At 47.6% G+C, this 25,512-nt stretch overlaps 1 protein-coding gene across 1 annotated transcript in view; it reads right to left on the bottom strand.

The window, feature by feature from the left end:
• PCCB (propionyl-CoA carboxylase subunit beta) overlaps positions 1-25,512 on the bottom strand; it is a 47,587-nt gene that overhangs the window by 18,913 nt on the left and 3,162 nt on the right. Inside the window, exons 3-6 of the mRNA XM_084753416.1 lie at positions 24,016-24,084; positions 20,750-20,806; positions 16,621-16,734; positions 10,052-10,162 (exon numbers count right to left, since the gene is read on the bottom strand). Coding sequence (XP_084609542.1) covers positions 10,052-10,162; positions 16,621-16,734; positions 20,750-20,806; positions 24,016-24,084 — 351 coding nt within the window. The remainder of the gene's footprint in view (positions 1-10,051; positions 10,163-16,620; positions 16,735-20,749; positions 20,807-24,015; positions 24,085-25,512) is intronic.

The raw sequence follows: 25,512 nt of genomic DNA, 5'->3' as shown, positions 1-25,512 counted from the left end.
TTTGTAAAAACCCATTAGTCAGTATTCTGGTAGTAAAGAGAGGAAGGCAGAGAAAGGAAGGGAGTTTGGAGACAGAGACACAGACAGACAGACAGACAACTGACTGAGAGTGAAGCTCTGACTGGTTTCCTCAAACTCTAGATCGCCCTCTCTCCTAAGTGCTGGGATTACAGGTGTGCACCACCACGCCTGACTTTAACATGTAGCTTCTACTTTATGTAAAACATCCAGACAGAAGGTGTGAGAGGGACAATGGAAATAAAGCGATATCCCAAACCTGATTTCCAAATCTCCAATCTCCCTCCTGAAAAACAGCCACTGTCAGGCTCTCGTCTGTCTTTCCAGGGACACTCAACACGTACAAACATATTTTCTCTTATTTCCTACCACATTTTCATTTTGACACAATTATTTGTAACATTGTCCTGTACATATTATTTCCAAATTTGCTTTTTTGTTTTGTTTTTTGAGACAGGGTTTCTCTGTATAGCCCTGACTATCCTGGAACTTGCAGGCAAAAAAAAAAAAAAAAGAAAGAAAAGAAAAGAAAAAGAAACAAACAAACAAACAAACCCCCAAATAAATAAATAAAAAGCTATCTTTTAAAAACTGTTTTAAAACCAGGTGGTTGTAGTGCACGCCTTTAATCCCAGTACTCGGGAGACAGGGGCAGGTGGATTGCAGTGAGTTCGAGGCCAGCCTGGTCCACAAAGAGAGCCAGGGCTACACAGAGAAACCGTCTTCAAAAACCAAAAAACAAAACAAAACAAAAAACAGAAACAAGACTCAATTATATACATATTTTGTAAAATTCCCACTCTGAAGGTATGGAGAAAGATTTACCTTGCCAAAAGAATTACATCTACTGATTTTAGTAAAAAAATATATATATACATCAAGTTACAGGAGAGAGAATAGTTGAGAATAGCAGGACAGGAAGCAACATAAAGAGAGCGGGAGCCTGAGCTGACAGGAGCCAGGGGAGGGGCTGTGAGGCGGGTAGCAAGTACTTGTGAGTAGGGACTGTGGGAGGCTGGAGGCCGGTGTGGGCTTTGATATGCAGCCTATGTCCCTTCTGCCAGAGGAATGCTGGCTTTTCTCTAACTGCCAGGAATCTGCCCATACTTCCGTCGGGGACCATTTCTAGACGTATGGACAGCCTGAGACTTCCAGACTGAACAACGGGCAAGGCAGAACTAGTCAGCCAGGAAGAGGGTGCCGACACAACACATCCTGATTCCAAGGACAAAGTAAGGTGGGACCTCAAAGGCACAGCTCCCCTGCCTCAAAAGCCGGCAGTGTGCCCATTGCACCCCAAAGGTCAAGGACAAGCCATCGGGGAGCTTGTTAGGATTCTGCTTCAGTCCACCTACTTGTGATGTCATCGTTTACCCTGCCCAGGGTCATAGAAAAGGATAGACCCTCCTCCACGTGGTCTCTCGCTCTCCCTCCTCTACTTCCTCTCTCGCTACTTCCTCTATGTTCCACACCCCCTCTACATATTCTCTCTCTCTCTCTCTCTCTCTCTCTCTCTCTCTCTCTCTCTCTCTCCCCCTCCCCCCCCCCCCGTCTCTCGGGTACCCCTTGCCCCTTTTCCTTCTCGCCCCATGCTCATTTAATAAATTCCTCTACAACATAACATCTGCTGCCTTACTGCCATCTAATCTTTAAATATAACAGAGCTAGTAGTTAAGTTTTTTGGTTGTCTTTTGTTTTTTCGAGACAGGGTAGCCTAGCTGTGTAGCCCCGGCTGTCCTGGACTCACTTTGTAGACCAGGCTGGCCTCAAACTCACAGAGATCCGCCTGCCTCTGCCTCCCGAGGCTGGGATTAACAGCGTGCGCCATGATGCCCAGCTTTTTGTTTGTTTTTTGAGACAGAGTTTCTATGTGTAGCTTTGGCTGCCTTGAACTCACTCTGTAGAGTGCGTTGGCCACAAATTTAGAGATAGGCCTGCCTCTGCCTCCCAAGTGCTGTGATTAAAGGCGTGCACCATCATTGCCCAGCTAGCTGCTAAATCTTAAACTGCTCAGGGCAGCCCCAGTAGGGACTAGGGCAGTGTGCAACCTCCACTATAGACACACAAAGTGTGGACCTCCTTAACCACCCAATATAGAAGCAGTGAAAACTTCCACAATTTGGACACTACCTGTGCATAAAGTGGGGTTCCCCCACACTAGCACTGACTCCTCAGAAGTCACTCACAATGAACTCCACAGTTGCCCTACTGAATGCTTTGACTCAGGGCAGACACTTGCTGAAGGCCCCCAAAGTTGCCCCTTCCACAGAGGTTAGATTGTCGTGTTTTAAAACAAATGTTCCAAGCTACCCGGGCTAAGAACACAGTAACAGGAAAGATGCCGCTCTGAGAAAGCACATACAAGCTGGTATCCACCAGGCCACAGGCCAGCAGGCAGCTCTAGCAGAGAAAGTTACTGTAGAGGCTGCAAACAGCCCAGGGGAGGAGGGCAGCTGCAAAACACTCCCAAGGAGCTATGTGAACGCTTCCAAGAATTCGGGGCGATAATGGGAGATGAGAATCTGCTTCCAGATAGATCTACCGAAGAAGAGCAGAGCTTCAAGCATGCTTTGCATCCTGACTAGAAGCAACGGCAGGCCAGGAGGCACACTTCAATCTTAAAGCACAGAGAAAAGGGGGAAGAGAAAAATCCAAGCTGAGACAGCCAGCCGCCTACACCAGGAAACACACTTCTAAGCTAGTTCCCGCAACTTTGTGTTCTGGACAAACAACTGGATGAACCAGAGAGAACCAGGTGGGAGACAGCAAAGCGAACAGCACAAGTCTGGCTTGCGAGGGCCAAGTGCTTCAAAGAGCACACTGGGCTGGCCCTAGGCACCAATGGAGAGGAGATCTGAAGCCATCCCTACAATTCACGAGGCAATAATAACAAAGAGGCTGTGTCAGCCCGTGGGGAAGGCTGCTAGATCGCAGGCTCCTGTCAGAAAAAATATCCATCATGGAAAATGATTCTGACGCTTCATACCGCCTCAATTTCTAGAATAATTCCCACAGAGGAATCTTCCTTGTGGGCTGAAAGTCACATTCCGATAGATGGTTTGTGTGGCCTCTGTCACGAACACCAAAAGCACCGTGCCCTAGAAGTCCGTTTTACCAATTTCAAAATATTTGGAAAGCTCTGTAAACAGCCCAGTGCCATCCACTTCTCTGCAGACCACAACCTATATAGGCTTGGCAGAAATGAGGATAGTCCAAGTAGGGACCTGAGCCTCTCAATACATAAATCAGTCCACAGAAACAACAGGCCCTAAAGAAATGCGAATTTCCCCAGGAATCCTTGCTGGAAAAGGAAAGGGCCCCAGACTAGTGAGTGAGTGAGTGTGAGCAAGTGAGTGAGTGTGAGTGAGTATGTGATAGTGAGTGTGTGAGTGTGAATATGAGTGTGTGATAGTGAGTGAGTGAGAGAGAGAGAGAGAGAGAGAGAGAGAGAGAGAGAGAGAGAGAGAGAGAGTGCGTGTGTGTGTGTGTGTGTGTGTGTGTGTGTGTGTGTGTATGTGTGTTTTGGGTGGAGGGGGCTGTCTCCCTGAAAGACTTAACAAAGTTCTAGCCAGCTGTCAGGCCACCTGCAGAGTGAGACTGAGGCCCAGAAAAGCAAGTCTGTGCTGGCTGTGCCATACCTTGACCAGAACTGCTTAGACATGCACACCCTGGACCCTCCATTTAGACTTTAATCTCATTTCAGGACCTTGAAGACTGACTCGGAGGTTCCCCAGATCTCTTTGTCCCTCTTCCAGATGTGGCTACAGTGAACATCTTTTTCTGTCTTGCACTAATTTGGCTCTTTTAATTCTCTGAGGATGGATGGCAGGACCTGGCTGGGGTAACGGGTAACGGCAGGTCAATTACTGTTATGGATTTTTCCTTAACCCAAAAATTTTATTGAAGTATCTTCTGTGGTGAATTCGATCCAAGTCTTTTATGCTCACTGATCTGACCTAGGAACCCTGTTTTCAGCTGCTGGAGACTTATTTAAGGAAGCTTTACACTGGGGTAGCCTGAGGCTGGACCAGCCAGCAGGAGACTGTGACCCTGGTCTGGAGCTGATCCGGCCTGGTGATGCTCTCATACGGGAACCTACAGGCAGCTTTATGTTTCCTATAAGGCTGAAATAAACTTCAGAATACTTTTCTAAAAGTTTTAGATTCATATGTAAAACAAACCCATTTATACTGAATTATTCCAAAGAATTAATCGTGCCTTTAACTTGTAACCATCTTGTGAAATATGTATTTTCTTTTAAAAATAGTTTTTAAATTTACATGTATTTTACATCTAGTCCTAGGGGGATCTGACACTGTCCTTTTAGCCTTTTAGCATCAACAGGCACTGCACCCACATGGTATAAACACACACACACAAGCGCACAGGCAAAATACTCTTACACAATAAAATAAAAATAAATCTTAAAAAAGTAATATATAGTAACCATGACAGTGATGCACTGTTCAAAGAACAAGCGCCACCGGGACCAGCCATGGAGTCTCGACCCAGCTCCCACAGTCACCTCATCTTTGACAAGGGAACAAAGGCTCAGTTGTAGAGTGCTACAAGTGTCTGGCTTAGTACTTAGTACTTGGACCCTGGGTTCCAAAACACACACACACACACACACAAGAACCAAAAAGAATTAAAATCCCTATCTCAGGGTCACTAAAGCAAGAAAGGCCTGGAACACCTGCAGGGAAGGCCAAACTTGCCACGATCCCTCCCTGCCCACCAGAGATATATGGTCACTAGAAAACCAGATCAAAGGGCCCCTGCACCGCCCCCTATGGCTTCGCTCCCCTAGCAACAGCCAATTAGCACAGGGCAGACATTCAGCTGAAACCTAAGCCTGGCACTCCCCTCAGCAAGGAGGTAAACAAAGGGGATCAAAGGAAGTTGGAGCCTCAGGTCCCTCGGCACCTGCTCTGTAGCCTATCACCTTAGGACACTAGACTCCCTTATGTATCTTTACTTGCCGAGCTGGAAGCCCCCTACTTTGGGACCACTAGGAGGGAAAGGGGACCTATTAAAAAAAACAAAACCTACCGAACCAGAGCATAGGGTCGCCTCCAGATACCACTGTGCTGGCTAGTCTCTACTGAACTTGCACTGTAGACCAGGTTAGCCTCGAACTCAGAGATCCATCTGCCTCTGCCTCCGGAGTGCTGGGATTAAAGGTGTGCACCACCACACCTGGCCCACATTTTTTTTTTAATTTCAAATTTTATTCTGGATTAATGGTAATCAAAACATTATATGCCAACGGAGAGAACAGCTACCCAGAAATAAACCCTCACTATATATCAAATGATCTCTGGCAAGGGTGCCCTTTTGCTCTGCCCTGATAGAAGTCATAGCAGGCAAGGAGAAACCTCCTCAAGGGATGTTCCTGTGCAGTGTCTGTGTCCCTTGGCATGTGACAGTAGCAAGCTGCAGCAGATGGTACCCTACCATCACAGCTCTGATGCAGGCCTCGGGTGACAGAGCGCTTAGCTTGGCAAGCCTTCGGTGCCCATACAGGCTGAGGAGGTCAGGGTTCCTTAGTATTTGGCAGCTGGTATTGCAGCCTCTGAACAGACCCAGGAATTGAGAGGCCTCAGCCCCTGACCATGGCCAGGGGCCTCCGGGGTGAGACTTTGACCTTATAGGCTCTGGGCTTTTCCAGAAAGCAGGATCTGCGCACTGGCCGTATAGCCTTACGCTTCTGCACGCTCAGCTCTCTGTCCTCCTTACTTCAATCCCAACTACAAAAGCTGTTCAACTGCCTTTAAGGGTTTTGGATATTTCCCAGAGAGAGAGAGAGAGAGAGAGAGAGAGAGAGAGAGAGAGAGAGTGTGTGTGTGTGTGTGTGTGTGTGTGTGTGTGTGTGTGTGTGTGAGACCCTGCTATTAAGGCTGAAGTCTATTATTTCTGGATGGCCTCTGAGTTTGGTATAAAATGACGGACTGCCTTTCTCAGTTGGGTTCCCTCTCCGCCTGATCTGGGGAACTCCAGATCTTCTGAGGAGTATCACATAGCCCGCAGGGAGATTACTAGCACAACCCTTTCCTGATAAGAAGCCCATTCAGCAAGGACCTGGGGATTCCTAGAAACACCCACTCTATGTGAATGATGTCGTGCTGTCTTGGCTGTAAACCAATGACCTTTAGCGGTACCTGGAGTTCTTCCCCCACCCATGGGATAATTAAATACTGCTTTCCCATTCTTATGAACTGACTGTGCATAAATCAAGTAACCCTGGCTCCCCTAACCCCAGTGAATCAAACACATTCACCCTCAAAACCCCTCCTATTGCCCAGGGTTTATAAGTGCCTGATTTCCCATGAAGTAAATGTGCTGCCATCAGCTTTTCGCCATGACCATCTGAGAGTCATTATTCTGGGAAAGGAAGGATTCCTGCCGCTGGACTCCTGGGGCCATAGCTGCCTTGGGTCACTGCTGGAGCCTGGCTGCTGCGAGCTTGGTGCTGACCACCAGCGAAGCACCCACTGGGCCTATCTAACCAGATCTGCTTTCTGGCCCACCAGGCCGGAGTCTCACCAGACCTGTGTTTCAGCTGTGTGCCAACCAGGCATGGGCTTTTGCCTGCATCCCCGCCATTAATACAGCAACACAACCAAAAGGCTGTAACACTGTGGGATCACCACAGGTTTTTGGAACTCCTCACTTTCCACTGTCATCTGATACTGGCAATCTCATTTAAAAGAGCGAACTATAACATCCAGGAGAAAACTCATTTCCACCTCCCCGGGTGAGACCAGGAACCTTGCCTAGCACATGGGCCTCACCAGGAACGGGCTAGCCATTCCTGAGAGAAATGGAACCTTTGATCTCAAGGTTCCTCTGTTCCATCTGGAAACCTACAGCTGAGTTCCAGAACAACCCCGGCTATCACCGGGCACAGAACAACACAACAGGTGCCCACAGAGGCCTGAAGAGGGCGTTGGAGTCCCTGGATCTGGAGTCACAGGCAGTTGTAAGCTGCCTGTCCTTAGTACTGGGATGCTAAAACCAGCCAGTGTGGGCACGTGAGTGTGATCCAATTGAGTGTCTGGCTGACAGTCCTTTGCTCAAGGCAGCTGGGATCCTGAGACAATCCAGGTGGGAAATGCTATGCTTGGTCAAAGCAGAGTAGTGCTAAGAAGCGATCTGGTTATACTGTGTTATATCCCCTGGGTGAAGCCACTAGCATGCTATGACACTAGGTAGCCAAGGATGCCTCTACGTCCTATGTGCTGGGGCTACACACACATCTGCTACTAAGCCCCTTTACGCAGTGCTAGGAGTTGAACTCAGGGTCCGTGCATGCCACACAAGCACTGTGCCAATTGAGCGGCACCCCAGCCCCATTAAGAGGCTTTCAGTCAGGGCTCGGAGTGGTGGTGCACGCCTTTAATCCCAGCACTTGGGCAGCAGAGGCCAGATCACTGTGAGTTCGAGGTCAGCCTGGTCTACAAAGTGAGTCCAGGACAACCATGGCTACACAGAGAAACCCTGTCTCGAAAAACAAAAACAAAAAAACAAAAAAAACAAAAAAAAAGAAAGAAAGAAATTGAAATTGAAATTTGCAGGTAAATGATGGAACTAGAAAAAAAAAGAATCCTGAGGAAGACAAATTATGTGTTCACTTACAGGTGGATGTTAGCTGCTAAGTCAATGACAACCAAACTACAATCTGCAGAGCATCAGGGGTTGGGATAGAGAACGGGGCGGGGTGGTAGCGACAGCTGTCGTGAGGAAGGTGAAATAGAATAGATGGGGGGCGAGGCTGAACAGTAGGATCAAGTGGGGAGGGGGAGAGACAAGAGGACTAGGAAGGGAATAAAGGGAGAAACTGCTAAAATTAAGGTCCATTTGAGTAGCAGTGTGGAAACCTAAGACAGCAGGAGCTTCCCAAAATATGAATATGTGAAGATGATACATTTAAATGGAATTGCAAATAGCAAGGGAGAGAGTCTCAACTAGACTTCTCGTCACCAAATGCAGTCTCCAGTACCAGGAATGAGTTACCTCTAACTGAGTTGTCAGCCAAAGGGGTCCCACTGGGAACTCTAAACACCCAGGCTGTTGCCAAGGCTCTATTGCTGAAAACAACACCTACATAGCTCACTGAACAGAGAGAAGTTGAGCTGGCGCCTGCCTAGAGCCTTCACACCCACAGACCAGTGTTCTTGGCACTAGAAATTACTCTGTATGGTATCTAAAGAGAAACCCAAACACCAACCCAGACACAAACCCTCAAATCTACATGGTGTCCTGCCTGCAAGATATGCCAGTGCAATGGTGGCACAAAGCTTGTGGGTGTAACCAGCCAATACCTTGTTTGATTTAAGGCTCACTCAACAAGATGGAACCTATACCAGATACTGCTTGAGTGACCAGGAACCTGAGACTAGATAGCCCAGGGACCTAGGGGGAAACCAAATACTGTCCTACTTGAACAACGGATGTTGGTGTAGTCTAGTAACTAAAGGAACATAGCAATAAAATAACCCCTAGTGACAGTCTCCTATAATTAGTGCCTTGCTCAACCACCATCAGAGAAGCCTCTTCCTAGAACACGATGGGAACAAACACAGACATCGACAGCCAGACAATCTGTATAGAGTGAGATGCCCTTGGAACACTAGGCCTTTAGCAAGGTCTCCATCGAATCTCTCCCACTCAGGGTTCAGGAAACGCTGCCAAAGAGGAAGTGAACAGAGCATAAGAGCCAGAAAAGATGGAGGCCAGCGAGGACACAAGGCCATCCAAGCACAGCAGGGGCCAATGGATGTTTGAACTCACAAGAGACTAAGGTATGCATGGGTCTATGTCAGACCTAGAGCAAGAAAAGAGAAGTAAACATATGCCCCACCCTAACTCAGAAGCTATCTCCAATGACAACTGTTTACAAATCCAAATTTAGTTTCTCCAAGGAAGTCTCAATGGGACTGGGGGGGGGGGGGGAAGAAACTAGCTTCCTTGTCTCATAATGTTACGTCAGGGCTTTGTCACACCACCCCCCCTTTAACTTTACTTTTTATTTCCCTGCAGGTCTTTGCATATAAATAGTACTGTGTTTTTATGGAAATACTGAGTGTGTGAATGAGTGTATCTCTGTGTCTATATCTGCTTCTTCTGCCTTTTCTTGGGCTCTCTTCTTTGTTTGTTTTGTCCTATTCCAAATTGTTTAAGGTTTTTTTGGGAGGTTCCTCCTCATACACAGGGTTTCTCTGTGTAGCCTTGGCTGTCCCAGACCCACTTTGTAGACCAGGCTGGCCTCGAACTCAGAGATCCGCCTGCCTCCGCTACCCTCCCGAGTGCTGGGATTACAGGGTGTATCATTCTGAATTCGAGAACCAAAACAAACTAGCTATAATAAATAAATAAATAAATAAATAAATAGACAAACTCATTTAAGAGCCAGGCAGTGGTGGCGCACACCTTTAATCCTAGTACTCAGGAGGCTGAGGCAGGTGGATCTCTGAGTTCAAGGCCACTCTGGTCTACAGACTGAGTTCCAGGACAGCCAAGATTACACAGAGAAACTCTGTCTCAAAAAAAAAAAATCACTTCAAATCCCCTCTATTAAATCCAGGTAATATGGTCACATATACTTCTCAAACTGATGCTGGAGATCAGATTTTTGCCATTACCATTACAAAACGGGTAGTAAAGCAGCAAATGGGAGAAACATGGGACATCAGGAGCCACTTCCCAATGAAACGGCCCACAACACACCCTCCCAAGGGAGCCCTAGCCAGCAAATGGTTGTCAGTCTGGGCAAAGGATGGGCTCTTCTGATTATGTGAAACCATCTGCAACTCAGATCACAAGTGAAACCTCACGGCGCACAAGCACCTTCCTACCACTGAACCTCAAACACCACACACACATCCCGGGCCAAACGTTCCCGGCACTCAGACCTTATCTCTGCTCCACTGAACGCCAACGGGAACTCAGATGAGGACCTAGATCTGGGTCAGGCATTGTGATCGCAGGTGAGAGACTCTCGGGGCACCAGACCCGGGCACAGCTGTCTTACCTTCACCATGAATGTGAAGTCTGTTAGCGCCGGGGAGTAGACGGCCCCACCGGCACACGGGCCCATGATCAGAGAAATCTGAGGGATGACTCCAGACGCTGTGACGTTCCTCTGCAAACACAGAAAAAAAGCAAAGAATCTGGTTACAGAAGTATTCGTGAATTTATCTACGGGAAGATTAAAAAAAAAAAAGCTTTGCTTTTGCTTCCATAGAAATCTCTATGCAGGAGGCAAAAGATCTAATCAGGGAAGTGTTTTCTAAAATTATCTGTGCAATTTGTCCCCATAATGGAGGATTGGTTAAGGCGTCAACTTTCTGAAACAAAGAGCGGCCCTTTTTCTGGACAGCAGTTCGTCAAAGTGGCCACCAGGCTGTGAGCTATATAGGTCCCGTCACTTTCCCTCAGGGCAGAGCCAGGTGTGCAGAGCCTCCAGGGAGAAGCAGCCGGAACCAGTCCCTGACCTCTATGCTAATCTCTGGCACACCCTCCGCAGAAGCTCCCAGAAGTTGGAAAACAAGGCCACAGAGGCAGGTGCCACTTAAGTGGTATTCGGCATCGGCTCATCAGACAAAGCTTGGTGGCAGTGGGCGTGGAGAGGGGATGGAGGACACATGACTTCACAAGGGGTTTGTGAGGACAAAGGTGTTATGAAAAGATAAAAGCCTCAAACTCAGAACGCAGGTAACTACCCCTTAAGGTGATAATTAGGATAGAAGGGCTGATTTTTGTTTGTGTGTTTTTGGTTTTTTGAGACAGGGTTTCTCTGTGTAGTGTTGGCTGTCCTGGACTCACTTTGTAGACCAGGCTGGCCTCGAACTCACAGTGATCCACCTGCCTCTGCCTCCTGGAGCACTGGGAGCACTGGAGGCATGGGCCACCACACCCAGTGATTTTTTTTTTCTTAGTGTTCAAAAAGTTAGCAGTAAATACCATGACAGAGAAAGGCCGAGGGGAAAGGGTAGTTGCTTAGTAGGAGGGGACAGTTCTGGAGGGGATGTGACTGGACCACTTTGTTCCCAAGGGCAGTGTGGCAGCTGGAACCCAAAAGTTCCAAAAGTGCTTCTGTCGCCCAGCTGTTCTATTCCTGGTGACAGTTGAAAGCTTCGCTCTGAACAGCTAAGAAAAGGTAGGGCAGGCCCAGCCTGGGCAGCGAGCTCAGCCTCTGTGAACCACGGCCACAGGCAGGCAGACTGCTAGCTACAGCAGAACCGTGTTTGGAGATTTTCTTTAAAAACAACTATAAGGCCGGGCGTGGTGGCGCACGCCTTTACTCCCAGCACTCGGGAGGCAGAGGCAGGCGGATCGCTGTGAGTTCGAGGCCAGCCTGGTCTACAAAGCGAGTTCAGGACAGCCAAGGCTACACAGAGAAACCCTGCCTCGAAAAACAAAAGGTAAATAAATAAATAAATAAATAAATAAAAACAACTATAAAACTGGAAGGAATTGTCAAAAAACAAAAACAAACAAACAAACAAAAACCCCCACAAGTGTTCAAGGCTCTAAAATTGAACTACCTGTGAACAAAATGTTAATGCATAAAAAAAAATTGCTGAGCAAGCCAGGAAAGCTGGCTCATGCTTGTAACCCCACCTGGCACTCAGAAAGCTGAGGCAGGAGGACTATGCTATGAGATAGTCACAGGAGGTCACGGGAGGTCACAGGAGACCAAGGGAGTCTGGGTTACATTCTAAGACCCTGTCCCCTATCTGTCTCCAAGAGAAATTGAAAAAAAAAAAAAAAAAAAAAAAGAGGGGCTGGACGCCACAGGTCACCATGGATATGCACAACTCCACACATACTACACACACATAAAAATATATATTGCAAGCTAGACGTGGTGGCGCACGCCTTTGATCCCAGCACTCGGGAGGCAGAGGCAGGCGGATCACTGTGTGTTTGGGCCAGCCTGGTCTACAAGAGAGTTCCAGGACAGCCAAGGCTATTACACAGAGAAACCCTGTCTCGAAAAACAAAACATATATATATGTATGTATATAAGAAAATATATTTTCTTAATCTGGGACTGGAACAATGGCTCAGCAATTCAAAGCATTTTCTGCATTCGGATCACTGTACCTAAATTGGGAGACACACAGCAGCCTGCAACCCCAGCTCCTGGGGACTCTGTGCTATCTTCTGGACTCCACCGGCACCTGTACACATATGGCAGACTCATACAGACACACACATATTTAAAAGTAAATTTTTAGGAATAAAGAACAAATAAAGTAATAATTATAATACTGTATTTGGGCTTATAACTTGATATACACATTCATACACATACATAAACGCACACATATGCACACTCACACACACACACACACAACACAAAAGGGGAGAAAGGGGAAGTATAGTGATGCACAGTGGCTATTGATTTAAAATAGACGATGCTGGGTGTGGTGGTGGGAGGCAGAGGCAGGCGGATGGCTGTGAGTTCAAGGCCAGTCTGGTCTACAAAGTGAGTCTAGGACAGCCAAAGCTACACAGAGAAACATTGTCTCGAAAAAACAAAATAAATTAAATACAATAGACTGTGCTGAGGGCTGGTGAAATTGCTCAGTGAGAAGCAGTGCTTGCCATCAGGGCAGACTATAGTGTTCAAGCCTCAGGATCCACATGAGAGACACAAGTCACTCCCAGAGGTGGTTCTCTGACTCCACAAGTGACACACACACAATAAATAAATGCACCCGGGTGGTGGTCGTACACACCTTTAATCCCAGCACTTGGAGGCAGAGGCAGGTGGATCTCTATGAGTTCAAGGACAGTCTGGACTACAGAGCAGGTTCTAGGACAGCCAGGTGTCTCAGAAAAACCATCAATAGACAGACAGATGATGGATAGATAGATAGATAGATAGATAGGTGTAATGTAATGATTTTTTTTAAAGGAGATTGTGTTGAGGTGCTTTTTACAACCTGGAAGCAATCACTGAACACTTAAAAAAAACAATCCCAGCACTCTGGGAGGCAGAGGCAGAGGCAGATGTCTCTCTGTGAGTTTGAGGCCAGTTTTGTCTACAAAGTGAGCCCAGGACAGTCAAACCCTGTCTCCAAAAACCAAAGAAAAAAACAAAAACAATTACAATGGGGTCAGGATTAATACAAGCAAAATATAAGGAAAAAATTTATTTTAAGCTAGATGTGCTGGAATACCCAGGGAGACAAGGCAGGAAGCTAAGGAGTTCAAGGCTACATAAGACCCTGTCAGGCCTCGGGTTAGGGGAAGAAGGAAGAGAAGGAGAAACAACTATTATTTTGTATGCTTGCTTATTTTTTTATTTTTTTTTTTTGAGACAGGGTCTCTCTGTGTAGCCTTGGCTGTCCTGGACTCGCTTTGTAGACCAGGCTGGCCTCGAACTCACAGCGATCCGTCTGCCTCTGCCTCCCGAGTGCTGGGGTTAAAGGCGTGCGCCACCACGCCCGGCTATTAATGTTTTTTAAAAATACAGTTTAAAAAATTAGACAAGCATGGTAGAGAGCATGCCTGTAATCCCAGAATTCTGGATGCTGAGGCAGAGGATTAGGAATTTGAAGCCAACCTAGGCAATATAACACAGCCTTGCCCTTCCCCCATAGCACCTGCCCCCAAAAAAAGAAAAGCAGAGAAAGAAACATGAAGAAATTTTAAGTTACCCTGGAGTACTTAACATAGGAGCTATGGCCTGGGATAGGGTTCTCTTGTTGGTAAAATGGCTCGTTTTTTTAGATGGAATCTCATTATGTTGCCCAGGCTAGTTTGCAAGTTGTCAAAAAGCCAGGCATAGCAGTGCAGACCTATCACCCAGCACTTGGAAAGCAGAGGGTGCTCAGCTCCAGAGCGAGTTCGAGGTCAGCCTGGGCTACATGAGACCCTGCCGCAAAGGAGGAAAACAAATTTCCACTATTCAACAATAAATTATGGATTATAAAACAAGCGAACAGGTACAGCCATTCATGGGAAAAACAAAAGAATCCGAGGGAAAACAAACCCATATGTTGAAATTATTAGTCATAGCTGCTACAACAGCTATCCTAAATAAGATGGACTAAATTAATAATAATAATGATAATGATAATAGAAAAATAATTCAAGGAAATCAGGAAAACACTGAACAAAATAACAGAACAGAAATTATATATATATATATACAATCAAACAACAGAAATTCACTCACTAGAAGGTTCTGTGGCAGTTTTAATCAGAGAAAACAATGGATGAGGGGACTTGAAGATAAAGCCACCAAAGTTATCTACGTTGAGAAAATTAAAGTGTGATTAAAGCCTAAGGGGCCGGTGGGAAGCCATCAGGTGCCAGTATGCACAGTGCAGGAACCCAGGAGAAACAGAAGGGGTCCAGTCAAATGTCCGACGAAATATGAACCAAACTCCCCAGATTTGATGAAAGACGCGAATGTTCACCTCCAAGAAGCTCAACAAATCCCGAAGGAGGATGAACTCAAAGACATCACACTGAGACCCACCACGGTCAAACTGCAGACCTCCAGCACGGAGAGCAGCCGGGCAGAGCAGCTCCCTTCTCATGAGGGATCCCAGTGAGACAGTCAAAGCCCAGAGGCAGCGGGACATGGTTCAAGTGCTTGAAGAAAAACACAGCCAAGAACCCAACACCCAGAAGAGCCAAGCTACAGGAGAGGAGTAAAGGGACCTGTTGCCAGGTCTGACGGCCCAGCTTCCACCCCAGCACCCCTCAGGTAGAAAGACAATTCCCACAAGTTGCCATCTGACCTCCATGTGTGCATATGGCACATGCGTGCCCACACACACACATAACTGTAGAAGTAAAAATAAAAGCTATAAAAGGGGGCTGGAGCACCTGCTGCTCTTTCAGGGAACCTAGGTGCAAGGCCAGCATCCAGCTCAAGGTTCACAGCTGCCTCTTAGCTCCAGCTCCAGGAGACACAACGCCCTCTTCTGGCCTCCATAGGTACTTGTGTACATCACACACACACACACATACACACACACAAAATAAAAATTTTTAATTTAAAACTTTTTTAGGGCTGGAGAGATGGCTCAGTGGGTAAGAGCACCACCTGCTCTTCCAAAGGTCCTGAGTTCAATCCCCAGCAACCACATGGTGGCTCACAGCCATCTATAATGTAGTGTGATGTGATGCCCTCTTCTGGCCTGAAGGTGTACATGCAGGCAGAGCACTGTATACATAATAAATAAATAAATCTTTTTAAAAAAATAAAATAAAATAAAACTTTTTTAAAGTTATAATAGAAGAATTTAGACACCAAAAATCCATCTACCAAGAGACTAAAAGACTGAATTTAGCTAAACCAGACATGGTGGCACACGCCTTTAATCCCAGCACTTGGGAGGCAGAGGCAGGTGGATCTCTGTGAGTTCGAAGCTAGCCTGATCTACAGAATGAGTCCAGGACAGCCAGGGTACACAGAGAAACCCCGTCTCAGAAAACCAAAAAAAAGAAAAGACCAAAAAAAAAAAATGTTACTGAAACTCACAACACAGCAGGAATGAAAGGCAGGCGCTGTGACAAGTAGGCAACGCAAGCAACTCATCCATCTCCCCAGATCTCAAAGTCACTGAGGCCCAGCTCTGGAAACACCAACACCTGAGCCCCACGGTGTAAACCTGCACCAGCTGAAAGCCTAAAAGCCAGCCACGCTCTAAGATGGGGCCACTTCTCTGGGCCTCTTTTCTTTTATGCCCTGTGTAACACAGCCATGATTTCCAAACCCTGAGCCAACAAAGACCTTCCAGGCCTCCCTGTACTGACCAAACAACCACAGAACTGACGTTTCTCATGGCGGGCTAGCCTCAGAACTGAGACGGAAAGATTAAAAAGCATAGGGCAAAAGTTGGATAGCTTTTCAAGTAACATGCGCACACTTAAAATGTACAGAGACTCTCACACACACGAGCACTCCAATAGATCGTGAGAGGTTGTGGCCGGGGACAGAACGCTTGTCATTCTGAAGGGGTGGGACGGATAGCACTGGGCTGACTAGAAACTTCCCGTCTCCCGGCTCTCCTGTCAGCCTGCATCCCCATCTCTCTCATAATACATTTCATATGTCAAATAACGCAGGTATCAACACCCCGTCCTCCAAGGGTTTCTGATGATAACATTTAGAAAGATTTCTTTCTTCTTTGTATTACTGGTTAAACTTTGTATAATAATACATAATGTTGCTGGGTGCTGGTGGCGCACACCTTTAATCCCAGCACTCGGGAGGCAGAGGCAGGTGGATCCTCTGTGAGTTCGAGGCCAGCCTGGTCTACAGAATGAGTCCAGGACAGCTAAGGCTACACACAGAGAAACCCTATCTAAAAAAAAAAAAAAGAAAGAAAGAAAGGAAAAGAAAAAAGAAAGAAAGAAAGAAAAGAGAAAGGAAAGGAAAACAGTTCCAAGTGCTTTATCAAGAAAAAAAAAGTGGGCTCTGCAGCCCATCTGGCCTGTCATCTACCCCTCATCCCAGTGACACTGGAGACACCTCAGAGGCAGGATGGAGCGGGGGGGGGGGGGGGGGGGGGGGAATGTGGAGAGATCGACACCAGCACACACGGAAGTCACCATTAATAAGTTTCTTACCAGGAAGATGTCTGCGTAGCCAGCCAAGGACTCCACCCCCTCCTGGATTCGAGCACCCCCGGAGTCATTGAGCCCGATCACGGGAGCCCCCACTGTAATGGCCTGGTCCATGATCTAAAACGGCATAGAAAATCTCATGAGACATCTGCTCCGGTTACCAAAAACAGCACTGACAAATGTCTTGTTGAGCCAAGGCGATGGCTTGAGGGATGAAAGTGTCCCCACACTAAGAGGCCACAGTCTGTGTGTGCCGGACAAGCTAAGTCCGCCACCCGGCCTCAATGAACCCATTAGAGGAGCCAAGTGAATAGTGAAAAGCAGAAAAGAAACATTTATTCAATGTGACCGACAGAGGGATTCAGAATCCACAGCCTACGAGTCCGTCTTCAGGGGTCCTGGCATGAGAGTTTAAATACTAAGAGGTGTGCATAACTGAACATTCCAGCAAGGTGTGGTCCCTGTCCCCCAACTCGGCTCCCAGTCTCTCCCACAAGGCCATACATATGGCTGTGAATCGCTCTCCAGTGTCATGGGGTGTCTCCATGTTTAAGCCAATAGAAAGTCCTTATTAGCCGGCTGGAGACTACACTGGGCGTTCAGGATCCCAGTGCAGCCCGAGCCTTCCTCAGAATGAGCGTTTAAGCACAAACCCCACATCCTGGCCTGACATACTTCAGCTAACAAGAACACTTAGCCAGAAGCTGAACTACAGAAGCCAAACAGCAGGGTTAGTTAGTACATTTAGAGACCTTCCCAGAACTATGGACTTTGATGGATGGATTAGGTTTTTTTTTTTCACTTTTGCCAGGTGGTGCTGTCTCCGTGCTGAGTTTTACAGGCTGCATGGTACTTCCACCATGGAGTCAGTTGTGCTAAGTAAGGTCTGGGGGACCCTGTTACACAGGGAGACAAGTTCCTCCTCTGAATGCCACCAGGGCCTTCAGCCCTTTCTCGCCAGCAGGAGATTCTTAGGGAAATTTACACGTCTTGGCATCCGTTCTTTCAACAGTCCGGTAGCCAAAGAGGGGAGCATGGGTCTCTTTAAATCAGGTTTTCAAGCTTCCTAATACTATGACTCTTTAATATAGTTCTTCAAGGTATGGGGACTCCCGACCATAAAATTATTTTGTTGCTACTTCATAACTGTAATTTTTGCTACTATTATTAATAATAATGGAAATACCTGATAAGCAGGACATCTGACATGTGACCCCTGGGAAAAGGTCATTTGACTCCCAAAGGGGTCACAACCCACACATTGAGAACCACTGCTTTAGACCGTTCATCCCAGTCACAGAAGCACTTAGCGCACAAGCCTGGTGTGACCCAAGTCAGCTCCCCAAAAACCCACTATGCGAGGCAACAACCAGCTCTGAAAAGCTGTGCTGTAGCTGGGCGTGGTGGCGCACGCCTTTAATCCCAGCACTCGGGAGGCAGAGGCAGGTGGATTGCTATGAGTTCAAGGCCAGCCTGGTCTACAGAGTGAGTCCAGGACAGCCAAGGCTACACAGAGAAAGTTGTGCTGTAGCTACACATGTACGGGCCAACACTTATTCTGTATCGTGTGTGTGCATGCCTGTGTGTGTGTGAAAAGAAAAGCATAGTATCTTCTGGAAAACAGTCCCCCTGTACTTTTTCAAACAGGAAGCAGTCACTACCTTGATTTCAACCCCCCCCCCCAATGCCTACTACAAAGCAGTAAAAAGGAAAACCAAGAAGGTTCCAAAGCAATTAACTAGCCAGGCCATGGTGGCACGTGCCTTTAATGCCAGCGCTCAGGAGGCCAGAGGCAGGCGGATCTCTGAGTCTGGGAATTGAACTCAGGACCTTTGGAAGAGAAGCCAGTGCTCTTAAGCCGTCTCTCCAGCCCCCGATCTCTGAGTCTGAGGCCAGCATGATCTACAGAGCAAGTTCCAGGACAGTCGGGGCTAAACTCTGTCTCGAAAAACAAAAAATTAAAGGTATTTGGCTTTAGGTCTCAGGAGTTATACATGTCTGGAGTCCAGGTGGCTCATTACGGAGGGAATCCTGGCCAGTTACTAATATTCAGTCCAACACTTACTCCTAAAATTCCCTAGATGCCAATCCTGCCGGCGCTACTCCTCAGAGCACCCCAGTCTAGCAGGGCTGGGGCTGGGCAGCTTCGTTTGGTTGGCTGTTTGTGCTCACGGTTCTTCCTCAGCAGAATTCAGAACTGACTCCAAGGCCTGCTCACGTTAGGCATGTAATCTATCACAGAACTCTAAGCGCATGCTCCAGAGTAGTATTGTAAATATCTTCATGCGGGGCTCAGTGGTTCAGAGCACTTGCTCTTGTAAAGACCCCGAGTCAGTTCCCAGCACCCACAGAGCAGCCCACAAGCATCTAGAACTCCAGTTCTAGAGGACACAACCCCGTCTTCTGGCCTCTGCAGGCACCAGGCACACACAGTTCACAGACATACACACAGGCAAAAATAAATAAATCCTTCAAAAACAAAACTCTCATGGAGTCTTTGGACCGCTCTTTACATTTTAGTGCCTGGACTCTCTGCCTGGATCTCAAGGTAGCTGTGAATAGATACATTGTCTATGAAGTTGAGTCAGAAAAAGTTTACATTTTCAGGCCAGGGTTGATGGCGAATGTCTTTAATCCCGTCAGAGGCAGGCAGACTGATGTGAGTTCGAGGCCAGCCTGGTCTACAAAGCAAGTCTAGGACAGCCAAGGCTACATGGAGAAACCCTGTCTTGAAAAAAACCAAAAAAATTAAAATAAGATTCACTACTAAATCTCATTATTTAATGCACTAATAAAAGTACATATACTAATGAGCCATGCATAGTGGTACATGCCTTTAATCCAGCACTCAGGAGGCAGAGGCAGGTGGATCTGCCTCAGGTGGGTTTGAGGCCAGGTCTATGGAGCTAGATCCAGAAGAGCCAGGACCTACACAAAGAAACCCTGTCATAAAAAGCCAATAACAACAACAACAACAACAACACATATTACAAATGTGCTTTTGAATGCTTCCAATCCTCACAGGCAGAGAGGACAGAGAAGACTAACAAGCGTCTCCTTCTATCACCCTCGGTCTTATTTTTTGAGACAGGGTCTCTCAATGCACCCAACGTTCGCTGTTCCAGCTAAGCTGACCAGCCAGCAAGCTTCCAGGATCTGCCTAGTCCCTAACAGCTGGGGTTACAAGGACATGTGGCTGTGCTTGGCTTTTATGTGAATGCTGGGGATTTGAACTTGGGTCCTTTCGTTTTCACATCAAGTACTCATACCCACTGGACCATCTCTCTAGCCCTTGAACCTTGTCATCTTTTTGTTTGGTTGGTTTCTCGTTTTTGTTTGTTTTTTGAGACTGGCTTTCTCTGTGTAGCCTTGGCTATCCTGGACTCACTTTGTAGACCAGGCTGTCCTCGAACTCACAGCGATCCACCTGCCTCTGCTTCCCGAGTGCTGGGATTAGAGGCGTGCGCCACCACGCCTTGTAATCGTAAATGCCATTTTATGCATGGAGAGGTTCAAAGGCTGCCAGTTGAGGGGTTCACACATATAATCCCAGGCAGGGCAGGGGATGGCAGGGGAAAAAGAGAACAGAACAAGTGTAGGTACAGACTTTACCAGGGTCAAAGAGATAGTACACACATTTTTTTGGTTGTGTTTTCTTTTTGGTTTTTCGTGGCAAGTTTCTCTGTGTAGTCTTGCTTTGTAAACCAGGCTGGCCTCAAACTAACAGAGATCCTCCTACCTCTGCCTCCCAAATTGAGTACACAAATATTTTAAGACATGAATTAAGACTCCCTTGGTCAGGGGCTGAAGAGATGGCTCAAAGGTTAAGAGCACTGACTGCTCTTCCAGAGGTCCTGAGCTCAATTCCCAGCATCCACATGGTGGCTCACACCCATCTATAATGTGGTCTGATGCCCTCTTCTGTTCTGCTGGCCTACATGCAGGCAGAACATGGTATGCATAATAAATAAATCTTTAAAAAAAAAAAAAAGACTCCCTTGGTCAGTACCACATCTTGTACAAATCTGTTCTCCCTCATATGCAGCTCGACTCACTGCGCCCCCAGAATGCTCAGTGTGTGCCACATTAACTGGCAGAGGGACAGAGTTTATTTTCACTATTAAACACTTACTTTGCAGATCTTTTGAGCATGCGCTCCTGACAGACTGCCTCCAAAAACTGTAAAGTCCTGAAAAGAAAAACAATTAAACCAGCAAGTAAAATATATAATCACTAGGCAGAGCTAAAGATCCCGTAGGAAAATAAAAATAAAGATCTCGTAGGAAGAAATGGGAAACTCACATTGCTAAAGGCATCTCAGATGTTGAGAAAAAAAAAGAAAAAAACCCTTTAACTCACAAATTATTACCGAGGATAGTTAATATAATACCAAAGACAGGTAGTTAGTTGTAGAATCAGGGTCAAGACTTCGTCTTTGCTCTACAAAAATAACTCAGAGCTTTGAGGCAGAAGCGGAGGAAGATTCCACCAGTGTCAAACTCCGCTACTTCCAGGTCATGTGTTAGAGTCTGAAAGAGGAGGAGGAGTCGTCTCTGCCCCCTCCCCCCCCCCCACTCCACCCCTGTTTCTCGGAACCCTTCACACTAGGGGGTCTTACAAGCATGAAGACAATAGCAGCAGGCTACTTGAGGGGAACTGGAGGCACAAGGGTACCACATGACTGGGAGGAAGGAAATGGGAGCACACACCTACAGGAGGGGCAACCAGGAAGGAACCAGAAAAAATGGGGTGCGGGTGGGGCACTAAACCAGGGGTAAGCCTGTACTGAAAGAACTCAGGGGGCCCCTCCTTCACCTCAAGAGGAGAAAGGCTAGTCCTCTAAAGACACTGAGGCAGAGACATCCAGACTCAGGGCCACTGGCCTGAAAGAAGGCAAAGGTGAGGATAAAAACCAGAGACTTGAAGCCCAAATACCGAATGAGCTCTCTTGGCTCCTGCCGCACCCCGACACCCGCGAGCCAATGACAGAAAAGCCACCTGTGTTCCTATCCCGGAGATCACAGTGAAGAAGCTGGCTCGCGACATCCTAGGTCTGGTATCCAGCCTCTTTCAAACGCTTCCTCAAAAGTGAGATTATAACTTCTTGTTTTCTGAATTTAATAAAAATACTACTTTACATGAAAATTAAAATTAATGTCATGTGCTGGTTGTTTGTTAGCTTGAATGCAACTGAAAAAATGTTTCCATAAAATCGTCCTGTAGACAAGTCTGTATTGTCTTAGGGACTGATGTGGGAAGACCCAGATCACTGTGGGCAGTGTCCACCCTGGAGAGGTGGTCCTGGATGCATAAGAAAGGGGGCTAGGGCTGGAGAGATGGCTCAGTGGTTAAGAGCACTGGCTGCTCTTCCAAAGGTTCTGAGTTCAATTCCCAGCAACCACAGGGTGGCTCACAACTATCTATAATGAGATCTGGGGCCCTCTTCTGGCATGCAGGAGTACATGCAGCCAGAACACTGTATAAATAATAAATAATAAATAAATAAATCTTTTTTTTTTTAAAGAAGTAGTTCCCTTCCAGGGGTCTCACTGGGCTACAACCAAAGTCAGCGCATCTGTGACCTCTCAGGAGGCTTCAAGGGCCATCCTTCCACTTTTCCTAGGCTTCTAGAAACGCCCATTCCTCCTCTCATAGAACAGGTCTCTTCTTTTGTCAAAGCAGGATACAGCAGGTGCAGTCCACTGCACTAGTCTGACCTCTTCCACTTTTTTTTTTTTTTTTTTTTTTAAGTTTTTCAAGACAGGGTCTTTCTGAGTTAGTCTTGGCTGTCCTGGACTGGCTTTGTAGACCAGGCTGGCCTCGAACTCACAGCAATCCACCTGCCTCTGCCTCCGAAGTGCTGGGATTAAAGGTGTGCGCCACCACACCTGGCTCTCTCTTCCCCTCTTTAAAGACCCTTATGCTTACACTAGGGCCACCTGGGTAACCCAGGCCACACTACCGTAAGGTCAGCTGAGCAGAACCTTGATTCTGTTTTACCATGCCAGGTAACACCAGGCTCCTGGAAATTAAGAACTGGACACACAGCGCTAAGGAGATGGCCCAGCTGTTAGGAAAGCTGGCTCATAACACGTGAAACTCTAGTTCTAGGGAACCCTCAGTTCTGACACCCTCTTCCGGCCTCCTCGGAAGCCAGGCGTACACATGGTACAGAGGCATATTTGCAGGCCAAACACCCATGTACATAATAATTTTTTGAAAACTATTTGGATATGAGGTAGCTTTATTTTGCCTACAAGGTCCACCTCGGAGCTCAGTGTATACCAACTCCATCTCTCTTGATGGAACCTCACAAAATGTATTTGGATAGGTTCAGAAAAGCCCAGAGCTTAGGGACCCATGCTTCTAAGAGTCAATATCTTCCACTCAGGCTGCTCTGGCTCCTCCACCCAGCCCGGGACTCCGCACCCCACAGACACACACCCAGCCCGGGACTCCGCACCCCACAGACACACCACCCAGCCCGGGACTCCGCACCCCACAGACACACACCCAGCCCGGGACTCCGCACCCCACAGACACACCACCCAGCCCGGGACTCCGCACCCCACAGACACACCACCCAGCCCGGGACTCCGCACTCCACAGCCACACAACACAGCCCGGGACTCCGCACCCCACAGACACACCACCCAGCCCGGGACTCCGCACCCCACAGCCACACAACACAGCCCGGGACTCCGCACTCCACAGACACACACCCAGCCCGGGACTCCGCACCCCACAGACACACCACCCAGCCCGGGACTCCGCACCCCACAGACACACCACCCAGCCCGGGACTCCGCACCCCATAGACACACCACCCAGCCCGGGACTCCGCACCCCACAGACACACACCCAGCCCGGGACTCCGCACCCCACAGACACACCACCCAGCCCGGGACTCCGCACCCCACAGACACACACCCAGCCCGGGACTCCGCACCCCACAGACACACCACCCAGCCCGGGACTCCGCACCCCACAGACACACCACCCAGCCCGGGACTCCGCACCCCACAGACACACCACCCAGCCCGGGACTCCGCACCCCACAGCCACACAACACAGCCCGGGACTCCGCACCCCACAGCTACACCACCCAGCCCGGGACTCTGCACCCCACAGTCACACAACACAGTCCAAAGGATCAACACATTCTCCAACAACGTCACACAAGCCCACTGGCCTGCCATCACCTCCCAGATGACGACAAAGGCCTCTTCCTTCCTAAGAAGAAAACAGCATTAACACTACATACGAACATGCAAAACAGAAGGCAAATCCGCCATGTGCCCCAAAACTATAAGCAAGATTTCATTCCCCCAAATTGTTTATTTTTTCACATATTTTGTTCCTGGCTCCACCTTTTAGGAAAGACTAGATAGGACATACCTGGCTGAAGACATAAACCAATCGTCCATTGATTCGGCCCCGTCCAGTGACCACGCTATCGCCAGGAAACTAGCACAGAAATGGAAAAGTAAAGGTCAAAAAAGCCCAAATAGGCTGGGCACGCCTTTAATCCCAGCACTCGGGAGGCAGAGGCAGGTGGATCGCTGTGAGTTCGAGGCCAGCCTGGTCTACAAAGTGAGTCCAGGATGGCCAAGGCTACACAGAGAAACCCTGTCTTGAAAAACCAAAAAAAAGACCAAATAGGCTTGGTGTAGTGGCACACTCCCACTCCCACACTTGGGAGGCAGGGACATGGATCTCGGTGAGTTCAAGGCCAGTCTAGTCTACAAAATCAAGTCCAGGACACTTAGGGCTATTACACAGAGAAGTTCTGTCTCAAAACAAACAAACAAACAAACAAAAATCAATCAAACAAACAAAAAACCCCAAATACTTTTTTGAGACAGGGTTTCTTTGTGTGGTCTTGGCTATCCTGGAACTAGCTCTGTACACCAGGCTGGCCTCAAATTCACAGACATCTGCCTGCTGGGATTAAAGGTGTACACCACCACTGCCCAGCCCAAATACTACTTATAGTGAAATTGGCATCATGCCTTAATAAAAAACAAACAAAATACCAAATTGTCCAAGGTTTGGTTTGAAGAAGGTTCAAACAAAAACCTAAATAAATAAAGACACCAAAATAAATAAATAAATAAATATTTTACAAAGAAAGACAAAATAACTCTAAGAGGCTCTCAGGGCCACCCCTGCCCCTTACTCTTGAAAGGAGCATATAACCAAACATTGCAGAGCTGGGCATAGTAGCAGGGGAGGAGGCGACGTGCGCACTTGCAAATCAGGTTTTCCAATGTCACACACCCCTACCCAAACCCACTCTTTTTCATGGAAACTCAAACGTCACTGTGCCTATAATGACTCAGACAGAGCCTGCCGAGTTTGCACCTTTGGTCACAGGCAGCAGATATGCAGAAAACTGGACCAGAAGTGAATGTAACGAGCCCGTGCACCTATGAAAAGCAATCTGGTTTTACTGACATCAAGATTCAGAGGTGCCAGGTGTGTCTGATGTGCACCTGATTCCACTCAGATGACTACGGCCAAGGGGGGACATGAGTTCCAGGCCAGCCTGGGCTACACAGAGATCTAAGGCAGCCTGTGTGACAAAGTCAGACAAACTAAAAACAACAAAAACACCTAAACATAAGGCTCAACCTTAGGGAGTATGAAAAGCAGCAACTAGCTTATATTTAGACTAAGGCCTGGCTCTCGGAACCCATCTGAATGGCAACCTTACAATCCTCCTTACAAACTTGTCACTGTGTATGATGAGGAACGGAACCCATGACCTCAGCCTTGGAAACTGGACCGGAGTTACACTGCAGAGTATAAACAGGCAGCCAGTCATCTGCAGACAAACCACCCAGCCCGGTGGGTCACAAAGGTGAAGACTGGGGGAAACCCAGGAAGTCTCTC

Source organism: Acomys minous, assembly GCF_964271855.1.
Source record: "Acomys minous genome assembly, chromosome: 13".
NCBI lineage: Eukaryota > Metazoa > Chordata > Mammalia > Rodentia > Muridae > Acomys > Acomys minous.
Note: the sequence above shows the minus strand (reverse complement) of the source record. Positions and strands in the feature narration are given on the sequence as shown.